The 27,339-nt window shown below is 43.0% G+C and overlaps 1 protein-coding gene across 3 annotated transcripts in view; it reads right to left on the reverse strand.

The window, feature by feature from the left end:
• The window catches only part of FAM171B (family with sequence similarity 171 member B), a 63,112-nt gene extending 38,195 nt beyond the window's left edge, over positions 1–24,917 (reverse strand). For all 3 annotated transcript variants that reach the window (XM_090045279.1, XM_090045278.1, XM_090045277.1), the window contains exon 1: positions 24,634–24,917. In XM_090045279.1, coding sequence (XP_089901405.1) covers positions 24,634–24,817 — 184 coding nt within the window. In that variant the 5' untranslated portion in view covers positions 24,818–24,917. The remainder of the gene's footprint in view (positions 1–24,633) is intronic.
• Positions 24,918–27,339: the final 2,422 nt, after the last annotated feature.

Genomic DNA, 27,339 nt, shown 5'->3' on the forward strand with positions numbered 1-27,339 from the left:
GTTTTAGAGACTTAAGGGAAGCAGAATGGAAAGTGTCACAATGTCCCTTTATAAATGCATGGTGCATCCACACCTTGAATACTGTGCCCAGTTCTGGTTCCCTCACCTCAGAAGGATATAGAGAAGGACAACAAGGATGATCAGCAGTATGAAGGGCTTCTATATGAGAAGAGACTAAAGAAGCTAAGCCTCTTCAAAGAAAGAGACACACCAGGGGGGAGGGAGAGGGACATGATAAGGGTTTACAAAATACTACACGGTGAAGAGAAAAAATAGGGATTTATTATTTACTTATCGCACAATACAAGAAGTAGGGGCCAAAAAATGAAAGTAGCAGATCGTACATTTAAAATTAACAAAAGAAAGGGTTTTTTCCACACACTGTGCAATTAAAATGTGGAACTCACTGCTACCAGAGGTTGTGGAAGGTGACAGTTTACACAAATTAAAAAATGGATTGGACAAATACTTGGAGGAAACAGACATCAGTAATTATTGAGCATGGGAGTTAAAGATACAGCCTCTAAATTAGAACTTCCTAGACCTTAAATGTTGGAGGTTGCAAGTGAGAGAGGAACAGTGGGGGCAGGGAAAGGAGGGGGGAAACCCTGGTCATACCCAATTCACCCTCTGCTAGAGGACACTGAACAAGACCCTCTGGTCTGACCCAGTAAATGGTAATTCTTATGTTCTTTGCATCAATGCCAAAATATGTCCTCAGATACAGTTCTTAAAACATAGTATTCACTTCAAACAACAATCTGGTCGGAGCACAAGGGGAATCGTTGAAGAATAGCTTTGTTTCCAGCAATCCAATTTCCACTGGGGTCAATGACATAACTCCCATTTACTTTTGAGAGGCAAGGATTTGGCTTTGAAGAGAGCAACAGTGCCTTTTGTAGCAGTAGTAAATGGCCTCCTTGCCAAGAAGGCTTACAGCCTACTGGGCTGTATTAGTAGGAACAGTGCCAGCAGGTCAAGGGAAGTAATTATTCCACTCTATTCTGCACTGGTAAGGCCACACCTGAAGTACTGTCCAGTATTGCATCCCCATCCCCCACCCACCACACACAGAAAGGACGTAGACAAATTGGAGAGAGTCCAGAAGAGGTCAACAAAAATGGTGAGGGGGCTGGGAGACAGCTGAGGGAACTGGGCTTATTTAGTCTGCAGAAAAGACGACTTAGAGGGGATTTAATAGCAGACAAACTACCTGAAGGGGGTTCGAAAGAGGATGAAGCTAGACTGTTCTCAGTGATGACAGATGACAGAACAAGAAGCAACGGTCTCACGTTGCAACAAGGGAAGTTTAGATTGGATATTAGGAAAAACTCTCACTAGGAGGGTGGTGAAGCACTGGAATGGGTTACTTAGAGACATGGTAGAAGCTCCATCCTTGGATTTTTTCAAAATCCAGTTAGACAAAGCGTTGGTTGGGATGATTTAGTTGAGGACAGTCCTGCTTTGAACAGGGGGTTGGACTAGATGACCTCCTGAGGTTACAAGATGGTTAGTTAGCGTGCTACACATGGAAAAATGTAATTGTCAAAGACCAGGCCAGATGCTGTTTTGCCTAATAAAATGTTGCTTCTCCATAAGTATGCTGCCTCAAAATACTATGTGGATAATCCAAGCATAACTGGACAGAAAATGTAACTCAGAACAATGTATAACATTTTTAATCATACTTCTTCATGACTTGTGGAGATTTGAAAGCCAGCATACTCAAAAGGTAAAAAAAAAATAGAACTATTAAAACAAAATTTATCGTCTTTCAATTCTATGCAGCATTCAGAGCAATTAATCAAGTTTAATATTTCTGTGGGGATGTGTCTCCAAATTCCTGAACAGACAGCACTTTCCAGCAGGGACTCCACAGCAGCAATAAGATTTCACTAAACAGCCCAAAAATTCTTCTAAGTACTAAGGATAATATGTTCGATAATTTTTAAAAATTCTGAGTCAGCATCAAGACAACTTCATCCAATGGTCCATCAGCTCCTATACAGCACTAGAAGGCACTTTAAGAAATGTTCTTAATTAAGAAGCACATAAAACTCTGGCAGTTGTCAGTGCTCCACTTAACACAAACTTTAAAAAGTTCCAACTTTCAGAACTCTTTTTCCCCAAAAAATATTCCTCCCCCACACTGCACCCTATATATTTCAGTCTCTGGGCTTGAAAATACCTGAGATTCACATTATCAATAACAAAAGATCCCAGAGTGAATACAACATTAAATGTACTACAGGGACTTCTGCTACTACTCCCACAACCAAACTTGCACAGTTTATACAGCAAAAAGCAACTCAGGTAAATAATTTACACTTTCAAGCCTTAAATTCCTACCAGATGGATGGTCTTAAAGCAGCTGTCTTCAGAAACAGGATATTTCTTTGCAAAAGATGCAAACAATAGCATACAGGAGAGGCAATTTTTGAACCATTCATTTTAAACAGTAAATCTCATCCTTGCTTTCATTTCTTCCTATTCATCTTCACTGATTCCTTCTTACACTTTCTCTATGTCTTTCTGGTCCTTAGCTTAGAACAACTCCCTCCACCCTTGTCTGCCAACTAGCCTCAGGCTTCAGTTTATCCTGATCTTCTGGGGCAACTTTACATGTGTTCTGGGGTAAGGGTGGGGGGACACTTTAATGCACTGCACTGTCTTGTGTATTCAGCTTCCTGCACTTCTTAACAGAAGTGAGGCCACTTTAACTTAAGCTCATTCAGCTCAATCGAGTCTGTATGATAATTAGCACAGATTGGAGCAGGAGCCCATAGAGTTGACTTTAGAAAAGCGGCCCTGAACAAACTCAGGGAACTGGGAGGCAAATTTGAGGGAAAAAAAGGAGTCAAGGAGAGCTGGTCGTACCCAAGAAGGTAATATTAAGGATACAGCCACAGACTGGCCTAATTAAGCAGTGAACTCTTCAGCTAGTTGAAACTCAAAAAGAATCCTACAAAAAGTGGAAACTTGCCCATATTATTAGGGAAGAATACAAAAGTATTGCATAGGCATGTAAGGAAAAAAAAAATCAGGAAAGCCAAGACATGAACTGAGATGTAGCTGGAGCAAAGGGCATAGAAGGAATCTGCAGTTATTTCAGAAAGACCTAGGAAAGCGTAAGCCCCTTGCTGAACACACATGGTAATCTAGAAATGGATGAAGAAGAGAAGGCTGACGTATTAATGCCGTTTTTACTTCAGCCTTCAAAAATAAGATAAGCTATCAGGCAATGAGTAAAGTTAACAGCAAGGATAGGAAAGGAGATAAGCAGCCTAGCATAGTTGAAAACCAGGTGAGTGGTTACTTAAAGAAGCTAGATGCATTCTAGAGTACTCAAGGAACTGGCTGGTAGGGCTGTGTGAAGTTTTGCTGAGTGTTTCATTTCAAAGCTGTTTCAACAAGTTTCGAGCGCGAAGCAGAGACCTCAAAATGAAACAAAAAGCTTTGGAAAGGCTTTGAAACAAAATGAGGGCACTCAAAACATTTCAAAAGTTTCAAAACGTTTCAAGTGTCAAAGCAGCTTGGTGGCAGGAAGCAGGGGAGAGCCAGAGCTGTGCTCCAAGCAGCTCTGCAACCCCAGGGAGCTAATCCCAGCGGTGGCAAAGCAGAGTGTAGCCCTGGTTTTCCTTGCCTCCTGCCGTCAGGCTGAGGTCTGTGGGGCTGGAGGAGCCAACTGGAGCTCTGCCTGCCTCCTGCTGCTGGGCTGCACTTCAATCGGCTTCACAGCCCCATGGAGCTCAGTCTGGAGACACGAGGCAGAACACAGCCCTGGCTCTGCCTGCATCCCACTGCCAGGCTGTGCACTGTGGGTCTACAGAGCCCCTGGAGGTCAGCCCACCAGCAGGAGACAGAGCACAGTCCTAGTTCTGCTCATCTCCCATCGCCAGGCTGCACTCCATGTGGCTAATGGAGCCAATCAGACCGCAGCCCAGTGGCGGAAGGCAAGCAGCGCCAGGGCTGTGCTCCACCTCCCGCCACTGGTCCAAACTCCATGGGGCTACAGAGGTGCTTGGAACGCATCCCCGGTTCTTCTCTGCCTCCCACCACCAGGCTGGCTGACAGGAGGCTGCCATTGCTGCCTGGGGCTAGCAGCATTAGTCTTCTCTGGCACTGGGTGCAGGCTGTGCCCAGCGCCAGTTCCAGGCAGCAGCAGCAGCCTCCTGTCATCCTGCATGCAGCTTTGGGGGCCCGTGCAGATCCGGGGCTCCCAGGAAGAGTCCAGCACAGCCCTCCTGGGGTGCAGGCTCCCAGATCTGCATGCCGGATGAAGGGAGGCTGCCACTGCCAGCAAGTGTCATGAGCTTTGCTTTTTCCAGTTTGAGGTGCGGTTTCCAAGACACCTCTGCACCTATCTCCTTGAAACCGGGCAGGCTCCATGCCCTCAGAAGGAGCTACCATCCCTGCAATTTTCATCCAAATTAGGCACAAAACGTCAAAGTTTTAAGCATTTTCAGGATTCCCCATTATAATCTATGGGTGAAACATTGAAACGTGTTGAAACAGCGAAACAAAATGGAACAGCACTTCAAAAATTAGACAAAATGACAAAACGAAATACCGCCCCTTCAAAACAGCAAAATGGACATTAAAACAAAATGATGATGTCTTGCACAGCCCTACTGGTTAGTAATTTCAGTCTTACTGGCTTTGAGACCTCTGAGACCTCATGGAGGTCAGGTGAGGCCCCAAATGACTAGGAAAGCCAGATGTAATAATGATCATCTTTAAGAAAAGGAAACATGAGAACACAGGAGGTTTTCATTAATAAGCTAAGGAAATGCAGTCTAAACAGAATTTCTGTTAGGTGGGTAGGTGAATCATCATGTTCAAAATAAGTAGTCAATGACTATGTATTTAACTGGGAAAAGGTATCTATCTACCTAGTGAGGTTCCCCAGGTTCTGTCCTGGGTTTAGAAAGTCTTAACCAGGGTGCTGAGGCTGAAGTGCTGCAAGATCTCCTGGTGCCATGAGGTGCGAGGAGATAAGTGCAGACTCAGGGTTATTTCTGCCTAGTTGCTGCCTGGCCCCGCCTGCCCAACCCCTCTGCAAGGAAGTAAGCAATGTAATAAATCCCTTTTTTTTTTTTAAAAATGTGGTGCTGCTGTATGCAAAAGTTATGGCAGAGTGCCTCAAGTCAAATACAGGGTGCCTCTACTCTAAAAGCAAGGCTTTCCCAAGAAGAAAAGCTATTTAATAACTGGGCTTATTTACTGCAGAGAAGAGAAGACCAAGAAGCAATGATCTTAAATTGCAGTGAGGGAAATTATATTGGATATTAGGAAGAACTTTCCCACCATGAGGGTGGCTAAGCACTGGACTAGCTTACACAGAGAGGCAGTGGAATCTCCATCCTTGGAAGATTTTAAGAGCAGGTAGCAATGCAGCTAGCATTTATGTAGGGTGGTTTAGATAGAACTTACCTTGAACAGAGTGTTGGACAAAATGACTTCCTGAGGCCCCTTCCAAACCTTCTTTATGATTCCCAAGATATCTATGTCCTTCTTTCCATGTTGCTCTGCTCTGCATTTGTAATAGATTATGAACCCACAAGGAAAGAATCTTGTTTTCTAAAGCAGTAGGCATATTTATGGAAGTACACAAATTAATCACTGCAAATTCAGCAAAGTAAATGAAACTCAATAAATGCAGTGTCAATTATAAACTAGGAACCCATCACAAAATAAACCAGACAGTTCTACAAGTAACTGTTAGATCCAAAACAAAATCCAGGGTCCTGAAAGAAACTGGTGCTAGTGGGTGACATTCTGTCATCTGGTTCAGTAAAGAACCAAAGTCCCAATCTTGGTCCCACCAGGAGGAAAAGATGAAATATTATGATATATAATGTAGAACTATTGGGATCCAAGACCTCTTTTCTTTAAGCTGCATAGAAATTCCTGCCTTGTTCAGAATATATTTTAATTACAATATAAGGATTCCAAATAAAAGCTATTTTTCATTTATCCATATCTTAGCTATAATTTTATAAATGTTTTAATGCAAGGAAAATGTTCTTAGGCATACAGTGTGGCATAACTGAAGTGAGGAAAATACTGGTTTATCCAATAATTTTACATAAAATGCATGTAGCAGACAAAAATATTGTGGGTTCATAATTCAACTTGATTAGAAAAAGGACAATGACTTATGATCACTTCTGAAGAGAAAAAAAATCTTTAGAAAACTATATAGCACTGAATTTGCTGACATTTCTGCAGTCTAAAAAACACAGCATACACAAATGTCAAGGTTAAAGGTATCATCACAGGGGTGCCCAAATTCCCATCTCTTTGCCCTACCTTTTATTTTTATTTATTTACAGTGATGGAGATAGCTTATAGAAATTATTTACCTATACCGCAGAGATCTTGACCATTATTTAAAAATAGATGTCTAAAACAATGCCCTTAAATTCCATAGTGACAATTAAATAAGTGACCTGTTTTTCATAGCACTGACTACCCAACAGTACCTGCTAGGTCAATGACAGCATTTGGCTGTTCGTTTTAGACAGATGAATTAGGAGCTTAACCTTAGACTTATATTGAAGCTTCTTAGCCTTTTGTTTCTAAGCTCTTCTTCCAATATTTTTAGCAGTAAAACTAATGTCGACAAATTCATCCATGATTCCAAAGGAAGTCTTACCTTAATCAGGACTTAATGTGGCTCATCGACACTGGGGAATTCATTCTGATAACTAAAAGCATTATCACTAGCTTGTCAAATGTGTGCTAGTGAAATGGTTTATAATACTTCCAATTACATATTCCACAAACAGGCCAACTACTCCATATCCCTACCTAGTTTTAAGCCAGGGCGTTCCATCATGAATATATAAACAACCTTTCAGCACTTACAGTCATTTTACTGTTCTAGAAATAAGTCAGAAGAAGGCCTAACTTCCAAAATATGCACTGAAATAATCTTAGATAAATAGCTTTGAACAGAAAAAGACTAGGGAGGCTTGATGCATAAAATTAACGGCTCCTCAGAACTGTGCTAGAAGCAATATAACTTCCTATATGCAAAAATAATGTAAAATGTTATAGAATAGCTAAACACCCTGGACCTCTGGATTTAAATGATCTATCTGTTTTTAGTAAGTTACAGACATATTGATTGCTTAGGCACATTAACATTTCACCTGCCATACATCACAAATCATAAATTTGAGAAATGGACAGAACACATATATTATTTATTACAGAACCTTGCCTTTACCCAATGGCTTGGTAATCTAGTTGTCAGTAGCGAGACTTTCAATTAAACCCTCAGTCCAAATGTTCAGTAAAACACAAGCAGAAGATTCATTCTAGAAACTCTGGTGAAATTAAGGCCCTAATACCTCACTGACTTCAATTAGCTCCCTCGCACTTGCAAAATTAAACAAATAAGTTGCAAGTATTTTCAACCTTGTCAACCAAATCATACTGTACCCTCTATTATTTGCTCTAAATTCAAGATGAAACACAATGTATAAACGGCTGACTGGCAATTTACAACACAGAATGAAGTAGACTGTTATTATTAATAGTAATCTTAACATATAGATAACTTAGTGGTAAGTGACCCAGGTACTTCCCTGCTATTAAAGTAACTGCAGCATCCATTGCAGAATATACAATACCTTTACATTAATAAATATTTGCTGAAGTTTAGGATCTGGAACTCCACACCCCAACTGTAGCAGCAGCAACTGGAGGACTGAGTCCCACACCATTATCAATCATAGACTTCGAGTTCCTGTGAAAGGTAGGATGAACCTCCCCACCACTCTCCAGAGTTCACCATCCCATGCCTAGCCCCCATACCCACCTCCAGAAGGGCAGAGGAACAACGAGCTCCTGCAGCACTCTGGACAGGGAGCTGACCATCAGAGAGCTGAAGGGGATAGGTGAGGAATGCAAGAAGCTTGGTGGTCTAGGCTCCCGGGAGGCTGCCTCCCTCCAAACAGCACTGGGAAAAGAGATCAATGCCTCCCATGGCAAAAACCCCAAGGAGAAGGGAGACCCTTCCATTCGACTCTTCCTCACCCATATGCTGCTAGGTGCAGGGACTCTCAACTTTCACAACTGGGCTGTACCCGCTGTAGCAACAACTCCAGGGCGAAAGGTGCCCCCTCTAAATCTGCACCCAGGGAGGGTGCTCACCCTCCCTAGTTAAGGAGGGTAAACTACCGCATCAGGGTTTTTCCCAGGGTTCAAAATGTTCTAGTTACACTTCTGTCCTTATATGAGAAATATGCTTACTGACAGCACTGACACATTTTAGGTCACATGAGGAGAAAAAAAATGAAGTGATATATGCTACTGCAGGGGTGGGCAATTATTTTGGGCAGAGGGCCGCTTACTGAGTTTTGGCAAGCCATCGAGGGCCATGACAGGAAGCCTAGGGCAGATAAATATTAATTTATTAAATTTTTTAGGGGCCCTGTGGGCTGGATAGAATGGCCTGGCAGGCCGCATCTGGGCCGCATTTGGCCACCCCGTACTACTGTAAGAATTAGCTCTACTACAGCATTAATACATAGACCTTCTTCAGTACACTCCCTACATGACTTTTTTAAATACAGTAATTCCAGAGATATTACGAAATATGACTAGCTAAATTTCAAAAATTGCTAGCAGCTACAGTATATGGTTACTAGAAACTTTACAAAACACCCTAATTTGGTCTTTAATGTTTTATCTTATATCAACAGGAAATCTGTTAATTCATTAATTCATGTTAATATCGAGTGCTTTCTCAAGGAGAAATAAGAGTTAAGCATCATTTGAACGGTCATCATTTGAATCATCTGACCCTAGCACTCTTTCCTGCCTAGGCAGGGGGTCAGACTCAATGATCTGTTGAGGTCCCTTCCAACCCTAACTAACATGTATGAATCTATGAATGTGTGTCAAGTTCAATAGGCAGGTTCCTTCTGTAAAACAGGAGTTCATTTTTTAAAGGGTATGCAATTTTTTTCTTACATCCTTAACATAAAAGAAAGAAACCTTTTTCCCTGTGATATTTCAAAGGATTTTGGTGAGCCCCAAAGCAAGCTCCCATTTGCTGTTCTCTGTTCATGTGCCTAGATTACTGTCTCTCCAGTTCTTTGCTTTGCTTCTGCTGTGTGACAGGTAAACACCTCCTTGAAAGGCCTGAGACAGACGTTCAGAGACGTACATGAGAATGTTACCATGCCACTCCCTCTGGTAAGAAGTACAACAATCATTCAACCAAGTAAGGACACAACTCTTCTAGTATTGCTTAATTCACAAAGAAAAACACACAGATTAAAAATTTAGAGGAAAACCTTCCCTTACAGATATAAAATTCTTATGAACTAGGTAGCATAATATTTACAGATATATGCGATTTTCAGGATGACATTCTGTAGAAAGCTTTTTGTACATGTGTATTGTCATAGTTTTGTGTTACATGATTACATACCATTTTTCCTTGCCTCATTCAAGTCACAAAATAAAAACTTGATTAAAATTGTATATGCTTGGGGTATATTTCATATATGCATCTTCACTTCATATACTGCAAACATTAGAGAGACTTTAGTAAATTCTAGGTGCATCACAGTGAAGTTACGCCTAGTTGAGAAGTTGCTGTGGTAACAGTACTTTTTTTTTTTTTCTCTTTGATGTAAATATTCAGTGCGACAATTAGATACCTAACTGCATAATTTCTAGAGCGTTGGTTACTGTGAAAACTAAAAGATTATCTTTCCCGAAGACAAAGACTCAACATGGAAAGAAAAAAATCTGTTCTGGAAGTTTTCAATTATTCAAAATTCATTTCTTTAATGCACATAAAAATCTTCTCTCTAAACTGAAATGTCTCAGCATTTCTGATGTAAGCAGTCTGTAATAAAACAATAAGACCTTATATATGCGTAATAAAGATAAACTGGAGAGCTGCAAGAGATCGGAAGTACTTTAACAAGTAAGTTCTGCCATCACAATCTCTAAGATACTGCAAGAGCAGGTACATCTTAGGGATGTAAATATCATAAAAAAATTATCCGTTTAACCTCCTCTACATATATTGGTTAAACGGTTAATTGATACACAGAAGCTTGTATGTGGCTGCTGCTGAGAGCTGCTCCCTGGGGCCTTTGATGGGGGGTGGGGAGAAAGAGGCAGCAGTGGCAAGCCCCACCACACAACACAACCTACTTGAAGCTGTGAATGGCAGCAGCAGGCAAACGGGCTTTCCCAGACCACTGCAGCCACTGGTGCACTGGGAGGGAGGGAGCACCTGTGAATGAGCAGCTAACTGCTTAACTGATAAGTCATTAGGTCACCTACTGTTTTCCTCTTTAACTTCATAGGCTTCATTTCCCTTCCCTGCTGGACTGCTCCCCTGCACTAAATGTTAACCAGTAATGCATTATCAGTATAAATATGCTTATTGTTTAACTGTCTAACCTCTCCCATCCCTAGGACATCTTTGTACATGCACTTCAAAGGGGGGAAGGGGGCGGTTGTTTGGGAACATCTTTTTTTTTTTTATCTCCGTCCCCTCACTGGCTATTGCTAAATCTGTGCTGTTCTTACTTTATTTTTTTAAATAATGTCCATGCCATTTTATATTGGAATGAAGTTGATGGTATAGAAAAGAATTTAAGAAATATTCTCACTAAAAAGTACTGGGCTAAGAATAATGGCATTGCATTCTTTATCAGTATCCTGGAAATTTTTTTGCAAAAAGCTATTACGTAAGTAGCGTTCTGGAATACAGGGTGTATATTTCCTTCTGAGCATCATCATAAAACCATATAAGTTAGATATGGGAAGGTGTTATTAAATCATCCAGCCCTTTTATTCTGTCAGTACAGAAATGTTTCCTATTCTTTTTGTTTTCTAATTTTATATTTTTTTAATGGAACAAGCATTTCCTTTGAAGGAACTATACCATACCTTACAAATCAGACAGTGTGTGTTTTCTCACTCCAATACTATCAGGGTAAATTTTCAGAGTGGAACAGGACTTAGCTCATTCTGATTCTCATCAGCACATCCAGATCTCCTCTGGAAAAACCCATTACAACTCTTTAAAAATATATATTCCTTACTTGCATAATGGATAGAATTAATACATTAGCAAATTAAATTTAATTTGACAGCTACAAGATGTCAAATCATGACAATTTCCACATACTAATTTCCATGCACCAAAAACCACAGGAAAACAAATAGTGCCTTCTTGAAGCATGACATTTAAATGCCCTTAAGGTTTCGAGCTCAAGACAGATGTGCTTGTATAAACTCAAATAGGAGCAATATAACTAAAAGGCTAGTTATCCAAATGTCACTGCATATTTCTTATCAGTTATAAAGAATACCTGTTCAAGAATTTCATTAAGGACAACCACCCAATATTTACAAATATTTGCAAAGAACCTTTACTAAAACTAAAATGATGTAATACCACTGATTAGCAAATATAGTAAGATCTTTGTCCAGCTACAGCAGTATTTATTTCTCAGACCAATAAGTCTGGGAGTAGACAGAGAATGTGACATTAGGAAGCGTCATATCTTCACTTCAGTCTTGTTGTACCTAGAGATATTACATCAGATTCACTGTACTTAGGTCAATTCAAATCCTCTGTACCCAAGTAATGGATTTTAAACCAATTTATATAATGTCTTTATTTCTTAGCAAGTAAGCTTCCTTACAAGAAAAGGAACTCCATAGCGGAGTTCACATAGACTCAAATGTTTTCACAAGACCTCAAATAGTCCTTACAAATCCGTTTCTCACAAACCTCCACATACTTGATCACTAGATACCTGGCTCAACTGTTTTGATAATTATATTCCTGCTGCTGCTCCTCAGTTATCTTTATCAGATATTACTTCTACATTTACTTGCTGACTTGAAGTAAAAATGCTTCTTTTCAATGTTCAGTAGCAGTGAGCATGCTTATGCATTCTAGAAAATATATTCCTGTTTCCCCCGATACCTTATTGAAAAGCCAGTTTCAGGGATCCTAACCATGATTTCTCTCTTGACAAGATGAACACTCAGTCCAAGATGGGATGCTCCTGGAACATTTCACAGTGCTAAGTCAAAGTCAAAGCGGCTGCAGAAGTCCCGAGGACAAAGCAGCAGAACAGGATCTCTGATAATGTTCCCACTACCTGGTCATACTGTGAAGAACTAAACTATATATTTGCAAGTAATGCTTTTACTTAGCAGAAAGCAAAGACAGCATGTTCAATATGCCCAAATGTACCGTTGGACCCATGTATGCCATAGATTTCCACCCCCCCTCCCGCCTCAAATCCTATCTGAACACCCAGGCAATCATATTGAAAAGCCTCTGGAGAAGACTACCCTCAGTAGCCAGCCTGAACATTTTGAGAGGTTCCATCAAAAAGTCCTATGAGCCAAGTTTCAAAGCTACTACATAATCTACTTTTTTCAAGTTCAAGATGTCTACTGATATGTTGGAAAAAGGTGAAAAAGGCTCTCGCCAACTGGTCAGCACTTACCCTCTACCTCCCATGTGCTCAAAATGGTATGAGGCAGACACGCCACAATACTTAAATATCCCTGCTGCATTAAAGCTCTAAACTATCAGCTACATTTGCCAATGCCATCACCTCTTTCTCTAGTTGTTCCTTCTTCCTCCCCAATTCAAGATGCTGGCCATTACAAGGATTAAAGAAAGAAAGAAATCAAGTGCACTAGTTATGAAACACATTTGGTAACTATTGACCCTTCCAGATCATGATGTACGCATGAGAGATCACCCAGATCTTTGATGGATATACCTAGGCAGGAGCTTTTGGACTGGAGGCTGCCCAGACCTTCTTCCATCTACCCTTTAGGCCACTGAGACAGAATCCAAAGGCCAAACTGAGTCCAGACAATTGGTACCTCCACAGACGACAGCTGTATTTATATAAGCATCCAGAAACTGAACGTAGGTCTCTTGTGTGGCAAGCACAGAGTCTACCACTGAACCACAGGGAGCTCCATGAAACAAGTTTATTGTAGCAGCAAAAACCTAGAAATTTTACACTTGTTCATAGTTTCATAAATGTTCGTTTTTAGTAAAGTTCAGATTTCATGAGGTAAATGACCCAAAGCAGGCTAAAGAAACATTTTATGCATTTTGAAATATCAAGGCATTAGCGCTTAGAATAATTCACTTACATGCTATTAATTTTGTAATATACTTTATGCTAATCTGGAGGTGACATAAAAGAGAATTTAAGACAAAGACAGTGAACTCATTTAGCATACACATCACAAGATAAAACAGGTCTCTCAGGATTGTTCATATAGGTTAGGGACAGAAGTTGCACATAAACTGATATAAGTGATCAGGAACCAGTTCAAATCTATAACACAACAGGGTTAAGCACAGACAGTCAAAAAGCCTGAGGCTGAATCGATGCAGTCTTTGCAGGTTAGTGTAAAATGCAGAGATTAAATTGAGAAACAACTGGACACACAATCACTGAAGATTCAGGAAGTGTAGCCACATGCCTGTAGTGGCTCAGGCCAGAGGCTGGGGGACGCTACAGCACAGCTCTCTGGCACATAACCAGCATGGAATGTATATTCACTTCCTCTTCCTGCTGCCCCCAAGGTCTGTGGAATTTGCAGTCCAGAATCATAGCAGCAGGATTCTGCAGGGCCACTCATCACTTCCTCTTCCTGCTTCCAGGTGCCTCTCGGATTTGTAGTCCAGTCACAGCCAACAGTAAATTTCAGTAAGTTTAGCAGCAGGGCAGCTTTGTACTCAGCTTTAACCCCCCTCCCTGGTCCTAGACCCCAGCTGGGGTTTGCCTGGGAGGGGACAGTCCCTTCCTCTCTACCCCCTCCCCTCAACAACCCTTCTCTAGGGTTACCATACACCTGGATTTTCCCAGACATGTCCTCTTTTTTGGCCCACTGTACTTCTGTCCAGGTAGGTTTTTAAAAGGCAAGCAAATATCCAGGTTTTTTCTCTGCCTCTGGCTTTTCCTGGGTATTTCTAGCTTAGCTGCTTGGGGCTGGGAGCAGCAGAGCAAGGTGATTGGCTGTTGGGGGATCACATGCTGTCTGCGGGTCTGGCAGCTGCTCACAGGTAAGAGAGCCAAAGAGAGAGTGTGTATGAACTAGCGTGCAAACTGCGGAGACAGCAAGGCTGGGGTTGGCTGGAGGCTGTGGATTGGGAGTGAGAGGCACTGGTCAGGCTACGGGGCAGGGTACAGTGGGTCAGGAGTGAGAGGCAGCAGCAGGGCTGGGATGGCTATGGCTTAGGAGCGAGTGGCAGAGGCAGGACATGGACATATCATTGCACCCCCTTCTCCCCCACAATCATATCTCCCTTCCCCCTTTCTTCCCCCTACTCCACCTCCTCCCCCACAGGTGTTCTCTTTTTTGATACTGGAAATATGGTAACCCTATTTCTCTTGGAGCAGACAGCACAGCCCAGCCCAACCCAGCAGAGGGAAAGTATGATGGGATACTGGGAGACTATGATTTAACTTAAACCAGGAAGGGGTCTGGGACAGAAGTTTCATATACCAGTGAGACCCCAATCAGGTAAGTTGGATTCTACATTCAACCAGGTTTATTTTAAACCAGCTTCATCCATTTTGAAACTTGTCTATGTGCACTGAACTTCTGTTCTGTTACAAGTTTAAAACAGTTTCTGATTACTTGAACCAGTTTACATGTAACTTCTGTCCCTAGCCCAGCACATAAACCGCTTTCAAAATGGCTGAAACTAGTTTAAGATAAACCTGGATGGATGTAACATTAGACTTTACTGATTTAGGTTAAATCAGTTAATTGAACTTCTGTTCCAGATCCTCTCCAGATTCAAGTTAATTCACAGTCCCCCAGCATCCCAGGATGCTTTGTACCTCCCCTACAAACTCCCCTCACAGGGTGGGCCAACTAGCTTTGGCCCAAGCTGCCTGCTACAGCCAAGCAGAGAAACATGCTCTAGCACCCCCTGGCTTCTGGCCTAGCCACTGCTGGCATGTGGCTGTATTCCCAGAATCAAAAGTGAATGTCTGATCACTTGCTTATGGGTTTAATCTACACCACTTAGACTAACTAACCTGTGACTATTGACTCAGTTTAGTCTCAGGATTTTTGACCGTCTGTACTTAGCCATAGTTATTATTTTGCTCTGCTCAAGTTGCAGGGGATCTATACTTTGAAGAAAATAATTTGGAAAAAAAACCTCTAAGAAAATTGTATTGAGTAAGAAAATAGGAATAGCATTTCAATGTTTTGATGAAAAATATTCTGCTGCAAGTTCTGCTCAGATTTCTAGGTGAGTAGCCTTTGCCATGATGACGGTCCTCCACTGCTGGTCCTCCCAGTTCTGCATCACTATTCTGTCCCATCAGTCCCAGTTTACTCAACTGAGCTTAGACACGGTGCCTCCCAATCAGTTCGAGTGGCCAGGGTCTGGAACGGGCTCCCAAGGGAGGTGGTGCTCTCCCCTACCCTGGGGGTCTTCAAGCGAAGGCTGGATGTGTATCTAGCTGGGGTAATGTAGGCCCAGCACTCTTTCCTGCTTATGCAGGGGGTCGGACTCGATGATCTGTTGAGGTCCCTTCCGACCCTAGCATCTATGAATCTATGAATGAAGCTGCTATACATAAATGCTCTGTGGAAGTTAATATTTCTCTTGGTCCTTCTCCTCCATTAGCTATATCATGTTATCAGATTCTCTATGAAACCACAAAGCCAAATCCATAAATCTGCAAGGCTCCAGATGGATGCTTATCAAACTTTTCAAATTAATAACTGTCACAATCATGGCACTCACCCTCCATGATGTCTGAAACCAGTTATGAAAGTGACCCAAGAAAAGTTAATGGACACCAGAAGAGGAATCATGAAGGGGGGGCTTGTTTATCCCTCAGACCCACAGTTCCTGTATTATGTGGTAGACATCCTACAATGAATCCCACAAGAGAAATGGCATAAAACTTTAGTCTGAGTTAATAAACAAGATTGCTATAATATGCCCATGCAGACATGGCTGCAGGGAACACCGATCAGGAATAAGTGGATTCAAGTTACAGCTCTTCCCTAGCTGGAGAGAGGTTTCTGAACATCTCTCAGACTTCTAGACATAGTCCCCAGTCATGCAACAATAGCTGTAATATCAATTTCTTCATACATTTCTCCATGCATACTAGAGAAGGAAGTTCAACATAGATACAGAAAAGTTTTTAAATAAACAATAATTGCTGGTTTATGTTGCACTTAGTCAAGTAATGTCTGTCATTTTTTTAAATGCAAATGAAATTTGGAAGACATACTAAAGTAGAAAGGCTCATCTCACTTTACTCTTATATCAAGAATGCCAAATCAATTATATTAATAGAAGCTAGCTCAGTGTTCTAGTACAGTACCATGTAATGTGATAATCTGGATTCAGAACAAGAGCCACATTCCATTTTCCCCATTGAGAAAGCAGGAGAGAAGATATCGAGCTTCTTAAGTGGCATACCAGTGACCTCTCCAGTCAACTGCAAGAATGGCTCTGATGAGCTCTGTGGGGAACAGCTTTCAGCCTATCTTTCTGGAGAAAATGCTACTATGATGGAGCACTTTTGTGGGAAGAAAGGAGAGTGTAAACTGGGAGACCGCAGAGGAAGCCTTACAATTACATTTATGTTAAATACTCCTGAACACTAATTGAGAACAGTAATATGTCACCCATACCAAAAGTCTTAAAGATGATGCTGCAATGAGGGTGCTAGCTTGGGACTGGATTTCCCAATTCAGTCCCCCGCTTCCTGTGTGACCTTGAGTCACTCACTTGGGTCAGTGACCCACCAAATTATTTAAGTAGCCTAAGCTCACTGAATCCCTCTGTGCCTCAGGGCCCCTGGGAATAAGAGTACTTTCCTTTTTTGTCAAGGGTGCTATGCTTAAAACAATGTGCACTAAGTTTGATTAATTGTAGTTTGAGTCAACTTGCCTCTTGCATATAACTCGGCCTTAATGGTTTCCTCTACCACTTAATTCATAAATAAAACACATCACAGATCCTGGATGACGGATCAACAGTTGTATTCCAAACCCTGGAGCTGCCCTCTTTTCAGCCTGACAGTAGTTCTCTTAGCAGTTTTCACATGCTGGTTGGTCTTTGAAGATTTAATGTCTGTCAACAAATTACTGAAAATGAACAGAACCAACAGAAAAAGGAAAGCAGTGCAGAAATTGCAATCTTGCCACCTGTAGCAACCTGCCTACCCTTACTGGGTTACGCTCACTTTTGCCACATCTTACAAACTGTCACAAGTTCTTCAGGACAAAATCACAGATTCCATTTTCCAAGTCTGAGCTCTAACCCTAAAAAATTTTTCTTCCACTACTCTGCATCCCACTCTTTACAAAACATATTAAGAGAAATTTGAGTTTTGTGAATCATACTGCAACATTACTCTACTAGCACTACTACTCTGTAATACAACTGGCTTCATGAACTTACAGTACAATTAATGGGCTTATAATAATGACATCTTCTCTCAGTGCCTCACTCTCTCATTGTCAGTATCTGATGGTTTACATCTTTGTTCCATATTCCCCTGCTAAAGAACAGACTTGTATTTTCCTTTTGTTTCTGCATCTTCCTTTCCATATTGTGAACAAATTCTGCTACTGTTACCAGCAGCTGAGCAATCATGTCATTGAACATACAGGAAAATAAATATAGATAAGCAGAAACTTCTTTTTCCTCCTTTGCTATATGTTACTGTCTCATCTAATGGTTACATCACCTCGCAGTTTCATACTGCCTTATCTCATTCCTTTATTACACTATTTTCCTATCTCCACCAAGTTTTATAGTTTTATATAATTTTGTCCTAGCTTCCTGAGCTACTAAAAAAAGTCACAGCCATGGGGAGCTATCTCTTCTTGCTGTTTCTAATGACTGAGCATTCTGAATACATGTTTTGAATACAAAGAATACAAAACTGTCTTGCCCCCTGCACCTGACTCTCCAGCCATCTGGGGCAGTAGTGTCTGAGGAGACAGACCGTCCATGGGGCATGGGAGAAGCTGAGAGCAGTGCATCCTGGAATGCTGGAGGACTACAACTTGTTCATACTGGCCCTGTGAAGCAGACTGATCTTACCACAATCCAAGCTGTGTAACACCAGCTGGAGGTATTAGTCACTTGAAGGGGCATAAGTTTGAAATGCAACAAACAAAACAATCTAACACTAACAAAAAGTCAGCCTTGGAATATAAAGGCTGCAGGATATCCTGTCTCAGTCCACCATAAGAAGAAATTGGTATGGTTTAATATTAGTAATCTTTCAAAAACTTTAATACTTAAGTCTTTTTCTATGCTTTCATACTGGTTAAGCTCTGGCTCTAATAGTTTTCTGCTGAGAAAGCCATGTTGCCATCTGCAGGAAATTTAACCCCAGAAATGACAGCATGAGACAATGGATCTTAATTCCTTTGATGGGAAATATGCCAGCTGGTTGCATCAGTAGTCCTTAATTAGACAGCCCTCACCTAGAAAGCAGAGATCTGTGTCCTATGCAGTTATCAGTCATGAAACTGCTACATAAATTTCCTTTTCTTCACATTGATGCTGCAGAACTCTCCCACAGAGCCCTTCTCAGTGTACCTGCTCAGGCTGTACACCTCCTGTGACATCTGCAGAGCAGGCTTTTTTCCCCACCTCTTCTCACCTACTGAAGATAGAGAAAAGCACATTCAATCTCTAACATACCTCAAAGGCATAAACACTCTTTCTACTGTATAAAGAAAACCTAATAAGATGAAAACTCAATGCGTTCCTATAAAATACCACTTTTTCAAGCTCAGCAAATTCAATCCCCTGACCAGCAAAAGCAAGCTACCAGCACCAAAGGATTACAGAAGAGCACCTAACCTACACAGATACAAACCACTAGAAGAAACAAATCAAAAGTACCAACAAGAAGGATTTTTACAGAAAACAGCACAACACACTAACACCCTAGCAGCACTTGGCCATTGTAAAATGCATGACACTGGGGAAATTATTGCCAAAGACTAAGTCTGTGGCCAGTAACCACAAAGCAGAGGGGGTAGCTGGAAGGAGGAAGCCACATAGCTCATTCTACAGAGAGAAGTAAATATGGCATGAAAGAAGCTAGAGAGAGGTAGTTAGATCCATTAGTCTGAAGTCAGACGAAAAGCAGAGTAGCTATGGACCTTGTAGCTTGTATGGACCCCTGTTATAAACTAACTGAATCAAAGATGCATAAGCTTTCATGAGCAAAAGCTTATGTATCTATGGTTCAGCTAGTCTACAAGAGAGATTGAGATAGAGAAATGCTTCCTATTCCAATATTCCAAAAACAGAAAAAGTCCAAGAGAGTTATTTCCTCAAATAATCAGCAATTGCAAAAGATGCCACATCAAACAGAAAAAACTGCACCTGAGTTTGGGAGAAATGAGAGATAGAAGAGCTGGATATGTGATACTTAGTAGCCTGCCATCCAGTAAGGAATGGACTATAATAACAAATTAATAGAAAGCATGAGACTCTGCAGTGCACAACCCTGTACTTGGGAGATATTTACCTCTTTCCTATACCTGAGAGGTTTCTATTTTGTCTGCACTTTGCAAATACCTGTAGAGCCTGGCTGGGCAATGATGTTTCTCCTCCTGCTACTGCTCTGTCTTTGAAACACTCAAGGCCATCCTTACAATCCCAAAATAAATGCTGTAAAAGAGGTAACCTATTCACAAGAGGAAAGATGTCATCTTAGACAAGCTTGTTAAAGGTTCTGACAGCAGAGGACCTGAGCCTTCCTTTTCACTACATTTCCTTGAATAACATGCTTCTAAAATAAAAAAAAGGGAAAAGACCATCACAATATTGAGATTAGCTCTCTAATTGTGGCAGATTACTAATCACAAATGTTTAAACAAAAAAGAACATGACAACTTTTTTTTTTTTTTAATTGGAGGCCTGAACAATTTTCAAAAAAATTCAAGTTCCAAAAAAGCCAGTTCTGATTATGACTCTTCATAAGGGTTTAATTTAATACAAAAAATAATGGGTTTCGTGTTCTGACTTTACAAGTAACTCTTTAATTCTCTAAGGAACACATTCAAAATGCTTCTACAAGCACACCAATATTATGCATTAACAGTGTGGCCTTGAAATAGTCACATAAACATCTTTGTGTCTTGATTTCTCCAGGCATAAAGGGAAGAAAATATTGCACCAAGCAAAAATAAATACAAAGGATTGCTGAGAGGACTGCTAGTGCTTTGAAGATGAAAAGCTTCACATAAATGTTAATTTATTTATTTATAGCAGCATGTGCTTATCCCTTTATACATATGTATCTCATTCGGAGGGAAGCTTCAACTAGTTATGAGATCTTTCCTTTTCCCAAGTACTTATTCCAGGGTGGGCGAAGTCCAGCCTGTGGGCCAGATCCAGCCAGCAGTAGAATCCATTGCCCAGCAGCCCTTTCCCATGTGGCTAGGGCTAGTTTCCATGGAGACCCTAACAGCAGTCATGCTGTGATAGCACAGGGCCAGGGTTTTTGTGCAGACAGGCCCGGCAGCACAGGTAGGGAACAGTGGCACCAGCCTGTTCCTGGTACAAGGGCTGGGGGGAGGGAATGGTGGGGCAGGGGGGGTTGTGATGTGGGCAGGAACGGATCAGGCTTAGCTGCCACCACCTGTGGAGGGTGGGCAGCTGAGGTGCTGCTGGGAGGGGTGGCTGGCTGGGTACAGGGAATTTTGAGGTGGCTATAACCCACCCCACCCCTCCCCAAGCCCCTTCCCAGAACCACCCTTGCTGGCAGAGTGCACAGCAAGGCACAGAGCTGCTTTGGAGCCTGGCTGGGATCCTGTGGCAGTGACAGCGTGGTCCAGAGCCAAGGCAGAGCTGTGATCTGCAGCCTGCATGCCCCAGGCATGGACATGCAGGCAGCAGATCATGGCTCTGCCCTGGCTTTGGACCATGCCGTCACCATTGCAAGGCTCTGGGACAGAGCTGCAATGAGCTGCCTACATGCCCCTGCCCCGGCTCTGGACCACACTGCCACCGCCACAATATCGCAGCTGGGCAGCTCTGTACCCTGCTGCGTGCCCTGCCAGTGCTGCTGGGGCCGGTCTCCACGGAAACCCTGGCCTTGTGACTGCTGCTTGAATCTGCATGGAAACCAACCCCAGCCATGAAGGACAAGGGCTACTGGGAAATGGTAGTCCAACCACCAGCCAGATCCTCCATTTTGCCCACCCCTGACTTATTCAGAGACTGTTTCATTCATCCACTTTCTACAAAGCTCCTATATGTAAAAGAGAGATTGCTTCTCCCCCTGTAAAATGCTGTTAGAGTTTTAAAAAAAATAAAATAAAATAGCCATGTTGAACCAGCTAAATTTCCCTCAACATAAAGGTCTTTGGTTTTGGAATTTAGCCCCTACTCAGTCCTCTGGACCTCAGTTTCTTAACCTTTCAATCATACTTCAAAACCACCTCTCTCCATCTATTTTTAGCTCATGGATAGAGAGGATACAGGTTGTAGTGGCTATCATAACGGGCAGTTATTTATTTGCTTGTATGATTTCTAAATGATAGGACAGGCATCTCATACTGATTTTAGCTGTATTATAGGTAATCTGAAAATGTCAATTACATTTGAAATATGCTAGAAGATATTAAAGTTACAAAGCAAGCTCTCCAAAATGAGAAAATATCAAAATAAAGACTCAGTCCCTTTATGTATCTGTGTTACGCTACAGTCTTTACTTATACAATCACTATTTTGTTTCCATAGACCAACTCATCCAGTGCAGTCTATCCAGTACAGATCTGCTCTGGGGCTGAAGCAGCTGCCCAAGACATCTTATCCTTCAATTAGCATCCCCCGTCTTGTCTATTACACACCATCCAGACTCTGCATCATACAGAATTATTCATTACCTCCTGGCCTTCACGGTGTCGGAGGCCTCAGAAACATTAATCTATGTCCATATCTCCCCTAGCAAACAAAGAAATGGCCCTATTTTACAAACTGGAATATTGAAAGACAGAAATATTTAAGACTAAACACAGGATGTTTGAATTCATAGCATCTGGCACTCAGCCCTGAGTTCAGGTTTCTGAAGTCTATTGCCTTGTCGTCAGATGTCAGCTAGGTAGCTATAAATGTCTGTAATAATCTGAGTGTTCAGCACTGAGGACGCAGGGAAGACACAAGCTCTCTGGACAGGTACAACATCTAGCATGACAGAGTTCTGGTCTTTAATTGAGACTGATGAGCATTATCGCATTAGCACAATAAAAGTAACACATATTAGCAGCCATTTGCCAAAATTATGGTGTAAGTGACTTGCTCAGAAGAGATCAAATTGAGTTTAGTTGTATAGAAAGCACAGAACTTAGCCATAACCACATGTCTCTCTTCCTGTAGTCCTCTCCCTTGTTTCATAGATTTCATAGACATCAGGGCTGGAAGGGACCTCGGGAGATCATCGAGTCCAGCCCCCTGCCCAAAGGGCAGGAAGTCAGCTGGGGTCATAGGATCCCAGCAAGATAAGCATCCAATTTGCTCTTGAAGGTGTTCAATGTAGGTGCTTGAACCACCTCCGATGGCAGTTGTTCTGTGTATACAGCTTCTATGCGGACTTAAAATCAGGCCTCTTCCAACTGGTAGCCCATGACTGCTTAACTTTTTCACCCTGTGCACTTGCACCACCCTTATAACCTTGTCTCTTCATTTTCCTCACACAGGGCCAGATACCAGTCCCCTCTGGCTGTCACTACCTCTCGCCGTTGCCTACTCCTTCTGCTGCTCTCTGGGTCTCTTGTTTCCTCCTCCCTCACCTAGCTTCCACTGCTGCTGCCCCTTTTTCCCCACCAAGAGCAGAGGACCAAGCAAGGAGGCAGTGAAGCAGTTTAATATAGTCACTGGAAAGTGGGACAGTCCTGGGCCAAAATGAGCCTAGTCCATTCTGTACAGACTGTCTCTCCCTCTCTTTCAATGTATTTAATTATTTTTTCAAAAGAAAAAAGATAATGGAAGTTGTGTAACAAACTATTTTGGCCTCTATGAAATCCCAACATCCAGAAGTATTATTTAAAATAAAACAAGACGAAGATCATCTAACAGCATAGTTCCATTAATCTAAACCTTTAAGTGACCTCACAGGAAAATCGCTTCTTATAAATAAACTCTTTACCACACAAGCCAGAAATGTTGACACAACCTTTTAATTAGGGTTGGTTGGTCATAAATGGCAGCTTTATTTAACATGATCCAAGAAACCGAACTTGGTAAATTTTGTATTTGGTTTACAAGAACAAACAAACAAAAACCAACCAACCTCCATAGGTTTGTAGTTCCCCCAGACATTTTTGCTTCTAGTGTTTTCCTCCATTTAAACATTTTTGATGAACAACATTTTGTGTTTTGATGAAAAACTAATTAGGTGTGTGTGGCATCAAAAAACATTTTAAACTCATTTGTCTACAACTTGCTTGATGCTTGTTTAATTTATTGGCTATTGTAGAAAAAAAAGGAACAAACACATTGATTTTCACCATTAAATGCATTCATATCAATAGCAACTACTTCCTCCTGTACATGCTTTGGTCATTAGAATACAAGACTCAAATCTAGGAGTCCTAGGTTCCATTTCAACTTGAAGCCTACCCATCTGTAAATGGGTTAAAATTATGACTGTGTTGTTTTTTTATGTACAATAGGACCTGAATTTAGCAGATGTACTTGCAAGTGCATTTTTAAATTCCCTAGAAGACAGGGATAGTAGACCCTTGCCTCTGTGCTTTGCTAAAGAAAAACGAAGTTGAACCGACACTGAAGTGATTTTCCCAAATGGGGCCTTGGTGCTGCAAGGGCCTAAATAATTAATGTTTGAAAGCATTTTGAAATCTTTGAATGAAAGACAGCACTACAAGCACACAAGTGTTTGCTGCCAACTCCAGCCAGCTCATTTCACAATGTTTAGAAAAGGGATTTCAAATAAAACCAGGCAAACTAGAGAACCCCTGCTCTGCACAGCACCTTTTCTGCCATCAGAGGAACCTGCGCACATTCGAGCGTGAGCATCGCACACCCCAAGCAAGAAACCTGAGGTTCCCGTTGGGCGCAGCAGATGCCACCACAAACGCACTGCAAGATTTTTGCGACACCTTGGAGGAATCAGAAAGGGGAAAAAAAAACAACAAACAGCTACACTGGTATCCCTGGCCCATGGCCTGCACATCCCAATCCACCCAGCCGCAAACACCAGCATCCAGTCACTGAAGAGCTGCTGAATGAAAACAGCTACACAGCTGAGGAGATGCATCCCGCCCCCCAGCATCTCACAGCAGCGGGGAGATGCGGGGATATTAAAGATGGATTCTGCTGAGGTGCTGGCGGTCTCTCACCCCCTTCCCCAAACCCGCTCGAGCCCCGGGGATCCTTCCCTTCTTGCCAAGGGACAACCTGAGCACTGGGGGCCTGGCTCCGGCTGGGCAGTGCCACCCCGGGGGGGGGTCGTCCAGGGTCGTCCTTCGTTCTGCTCACACCTCTCGGGGGAGGGGGTGGTGACGGCGGGGACAAGTACCAAGTGCGGGCGGTCAGAGAAGGAGGCAGCACGAGGCCGGCCGTACCTGCAGCCGTGGCGGTGGCGGGCAGCGCGGCGCGGGGCTGCGGAGGCTGGTGCGGGCGGCCGGGGCCAGAGCTGAGGGCGGCGGCGGCGGCGGCGGGTAACGGTCGCCCCGTCAGCAGCAGCAGCAGCACCGCGGCCGCCAGCCCCCGGCGCCGGGAGGGGACGCGGCCGCTGCTCCCCGGCATGGCGAGGAGCCGGCGGGCCGCGGAGGCATATTGCGGGCGAGGGAAGGCGAGCGAGCGAGCGGCGCGGGGCGGCAGCTCCCTGCTCCCCACCGCCGGGCGGGGCGGGGCGGCGCACACGCGTGAGGGGTGCGGAGCGGCCCCGCCCCGCCGCGAAGGGCCCGGGGGCGGTGTAAGTGCTGCAGGGGGAGGGGGCAGGGGCGGCTCGTTTGAACCCGGGGAGGTCTGGGCTGCCCATCATGGGCCCCTAATAGACTCGGAGACCCCCCCGTTAGGATTTTCAAGTCTTACAGGAGGGCTCCTGTCTCTTATGGGCCCCCCCCCCCCAGGCTCCCCTGTAATTCAGACCCTGGTCTGGGGGGGCTGAGAGGGGCTGTTCAACCTCCATCCCTGGAAGTGCTGAAGGGCAGCGTGGACATTTGGCTGAAATGGTTTATTTGAGCAAGCCCTTGGACTAGGTGACCTCCTGAGCTCCTGCCTAGCTCAGCTTTCCTGTCATCTTAAGTTAGCACCATGGGTTGCACTGGGACAGCTTAGCTTGAAGACGGGTTGAATAAGGCTCGCTGTCACTATGGCGTATGGTTTTACAGCGGGTCTTGCGATATTTGCTGGCACTGGCAACGTGGAGGGGATGCGTGTGCACCTCCTGAGCGTGGCAGCACATCCCCTGTGAAAAGGCACCACCAACTCCGTCAGCGGTTGCTGCTTGCCACCCCTCGCCGCCCACACTGCTGGCAGGATCTGTGGGCAATCTGTCATTGTTGCTGGCTGCCAGCAGTGTCTGTGGGTAGTTGCCAACCACTGGTCAGCGCTCCCCACCCCCACCCCTCCCCACCCCCAACGGTGCTACGGCTGCCTGCAGCAGCTCCCCACTTGCCTCCACCGTGCCCCCCCCCCCCCCCGCTCCAGGGGCACCAGGCATTCATGTCTGCTGGGCTCAAGTGGAGGGGCTGGCTCGCTCTCACTCCCGGCCTGGGCTTCCTTGCCTCTGGGCTTTGGAGGCCCAGGGGCCAGGGCCCAGGCTGTGCAGCCAGATCTGGAAGAGCTGGCACTCGGGTGCCAGGGCAGAGGCATAGGGTGAAGGCCGGTGTGCCTGCCTCCATTTCTGGAATGAACCTCCATGAGAATTTCAGTTTTTGTTCAACAGAACCAAACAAATCATAGCGCTCCTGAGCGTTGGGGAGTGTGACACAACGGTACCCTAAAGGCATAGAAAGTAGACAACATTGTTTTTGAGAGCTGGAGGCTGGTAACACTGCAGGTCTTTACTAATAAAAGAGTAAAGTTAAATGAAATCAAAATTAAAACTATCCACATTAATTCTCCTGGCTTCCCCTCTATAGCACATCACATGCACTGAGCGTTAAGTAGGTGTCAGACTACAATGCTAAAAATGATCCAACAAACAGCCCATTTTATGATGCACAGAAATTTAAGATGTTACTGCGTATGTTCAAGCTTACAAATAGCCTGGGCCAACCACTGGTAACCAGCAATAAACACAGCCATACAGTACAATCCTTTTAAGCACATAGCTGTGGGACTAAAAAAAGTCTCTGCATTTATCTGAGGTATGCACTTAAACAGTATTCTGACTTAGCCCCCATCATTTGACAGTTTCATTTAACATCACTTTGACAGTTTCTTCCCTGATGTAGTTAAACAGAGTACAAGCTGGTACAAAATAGTTGCTTGCTGTTACAATTAGCATACCTTTAATGGAAGTACAGGCAGTCCTCAACTTACAACGGTTCAAGTTACAACGTTTCGCACTTGCAACATTTATAAATTAACACCCTGCTTCAACTTTATGATGTCAGTTTCGATTTTACAATGCTTGGTCTGATGCGATGCCATGCCAGCGAACAAGTTCACTGTGTTGCTCATATCCCCGGAGAACGTCTGTCCAAACTTCCTTGGACAATTTCTTTAAGAAAGCAAACAAAACTCCAGAAGAACCTGCAGCCAAAACTCCTGAGAACACTCCAGCCAAGAACTCTTCAAAAAGTCCAGCAAAGTTACCTCAAAGATGTCCTTCCAAATCAATACAATTGCTATTTACAAAATAAATACATTAATGTAGCTATATTAGTCATCTATAATTGATCGAGTACAAAATTCTGGGGTATTTTTGGTGAAAATAGGGTATCGGGCCTTGGTTCAGGAACGAATCCCTTTTATAACTTTGTTTCTTATGAGAAAATTGATTCCAAGTTACAACGTTTCGACTTAAGATGTGGTTTTAAGATGAGGTTTTCAGGAATCAATTGTGTCATAAGTCCAAGGACTCCCTGTATACTATATTACAAAACTGACTGGAACTGAAAAATACTATGCACTTAAATGTTTGATGCATTTCATTCAGACCTAGATCATAAAATTGTAGAATCACAGGGTTAGAAGCGTCTCCAAAGATCATCTAGTCCAACTCACTGCACAAAAACAGGATACGCTTTCCTGCCTTCTCTCAAAAACATCCTACAGAGAAGTCTACATCTTTGACATGGAGCTTGTTCCACAGTCCT

The sequence above is a fragment of the Crocodylus siamensis genome, chromosome 4 (assembly GCF_052110815.1).
Source record: "Crocodylus siamensis isolate JL-2025a chromosome 4, ASM5211081v1, whole genome shotgun sequence".
Lineage (NCBI taxonomy): Eukaryota > Metazoa > Chordata > Crocodylia > Crocodylidae > Crocodylus > Crocodylus siamensis.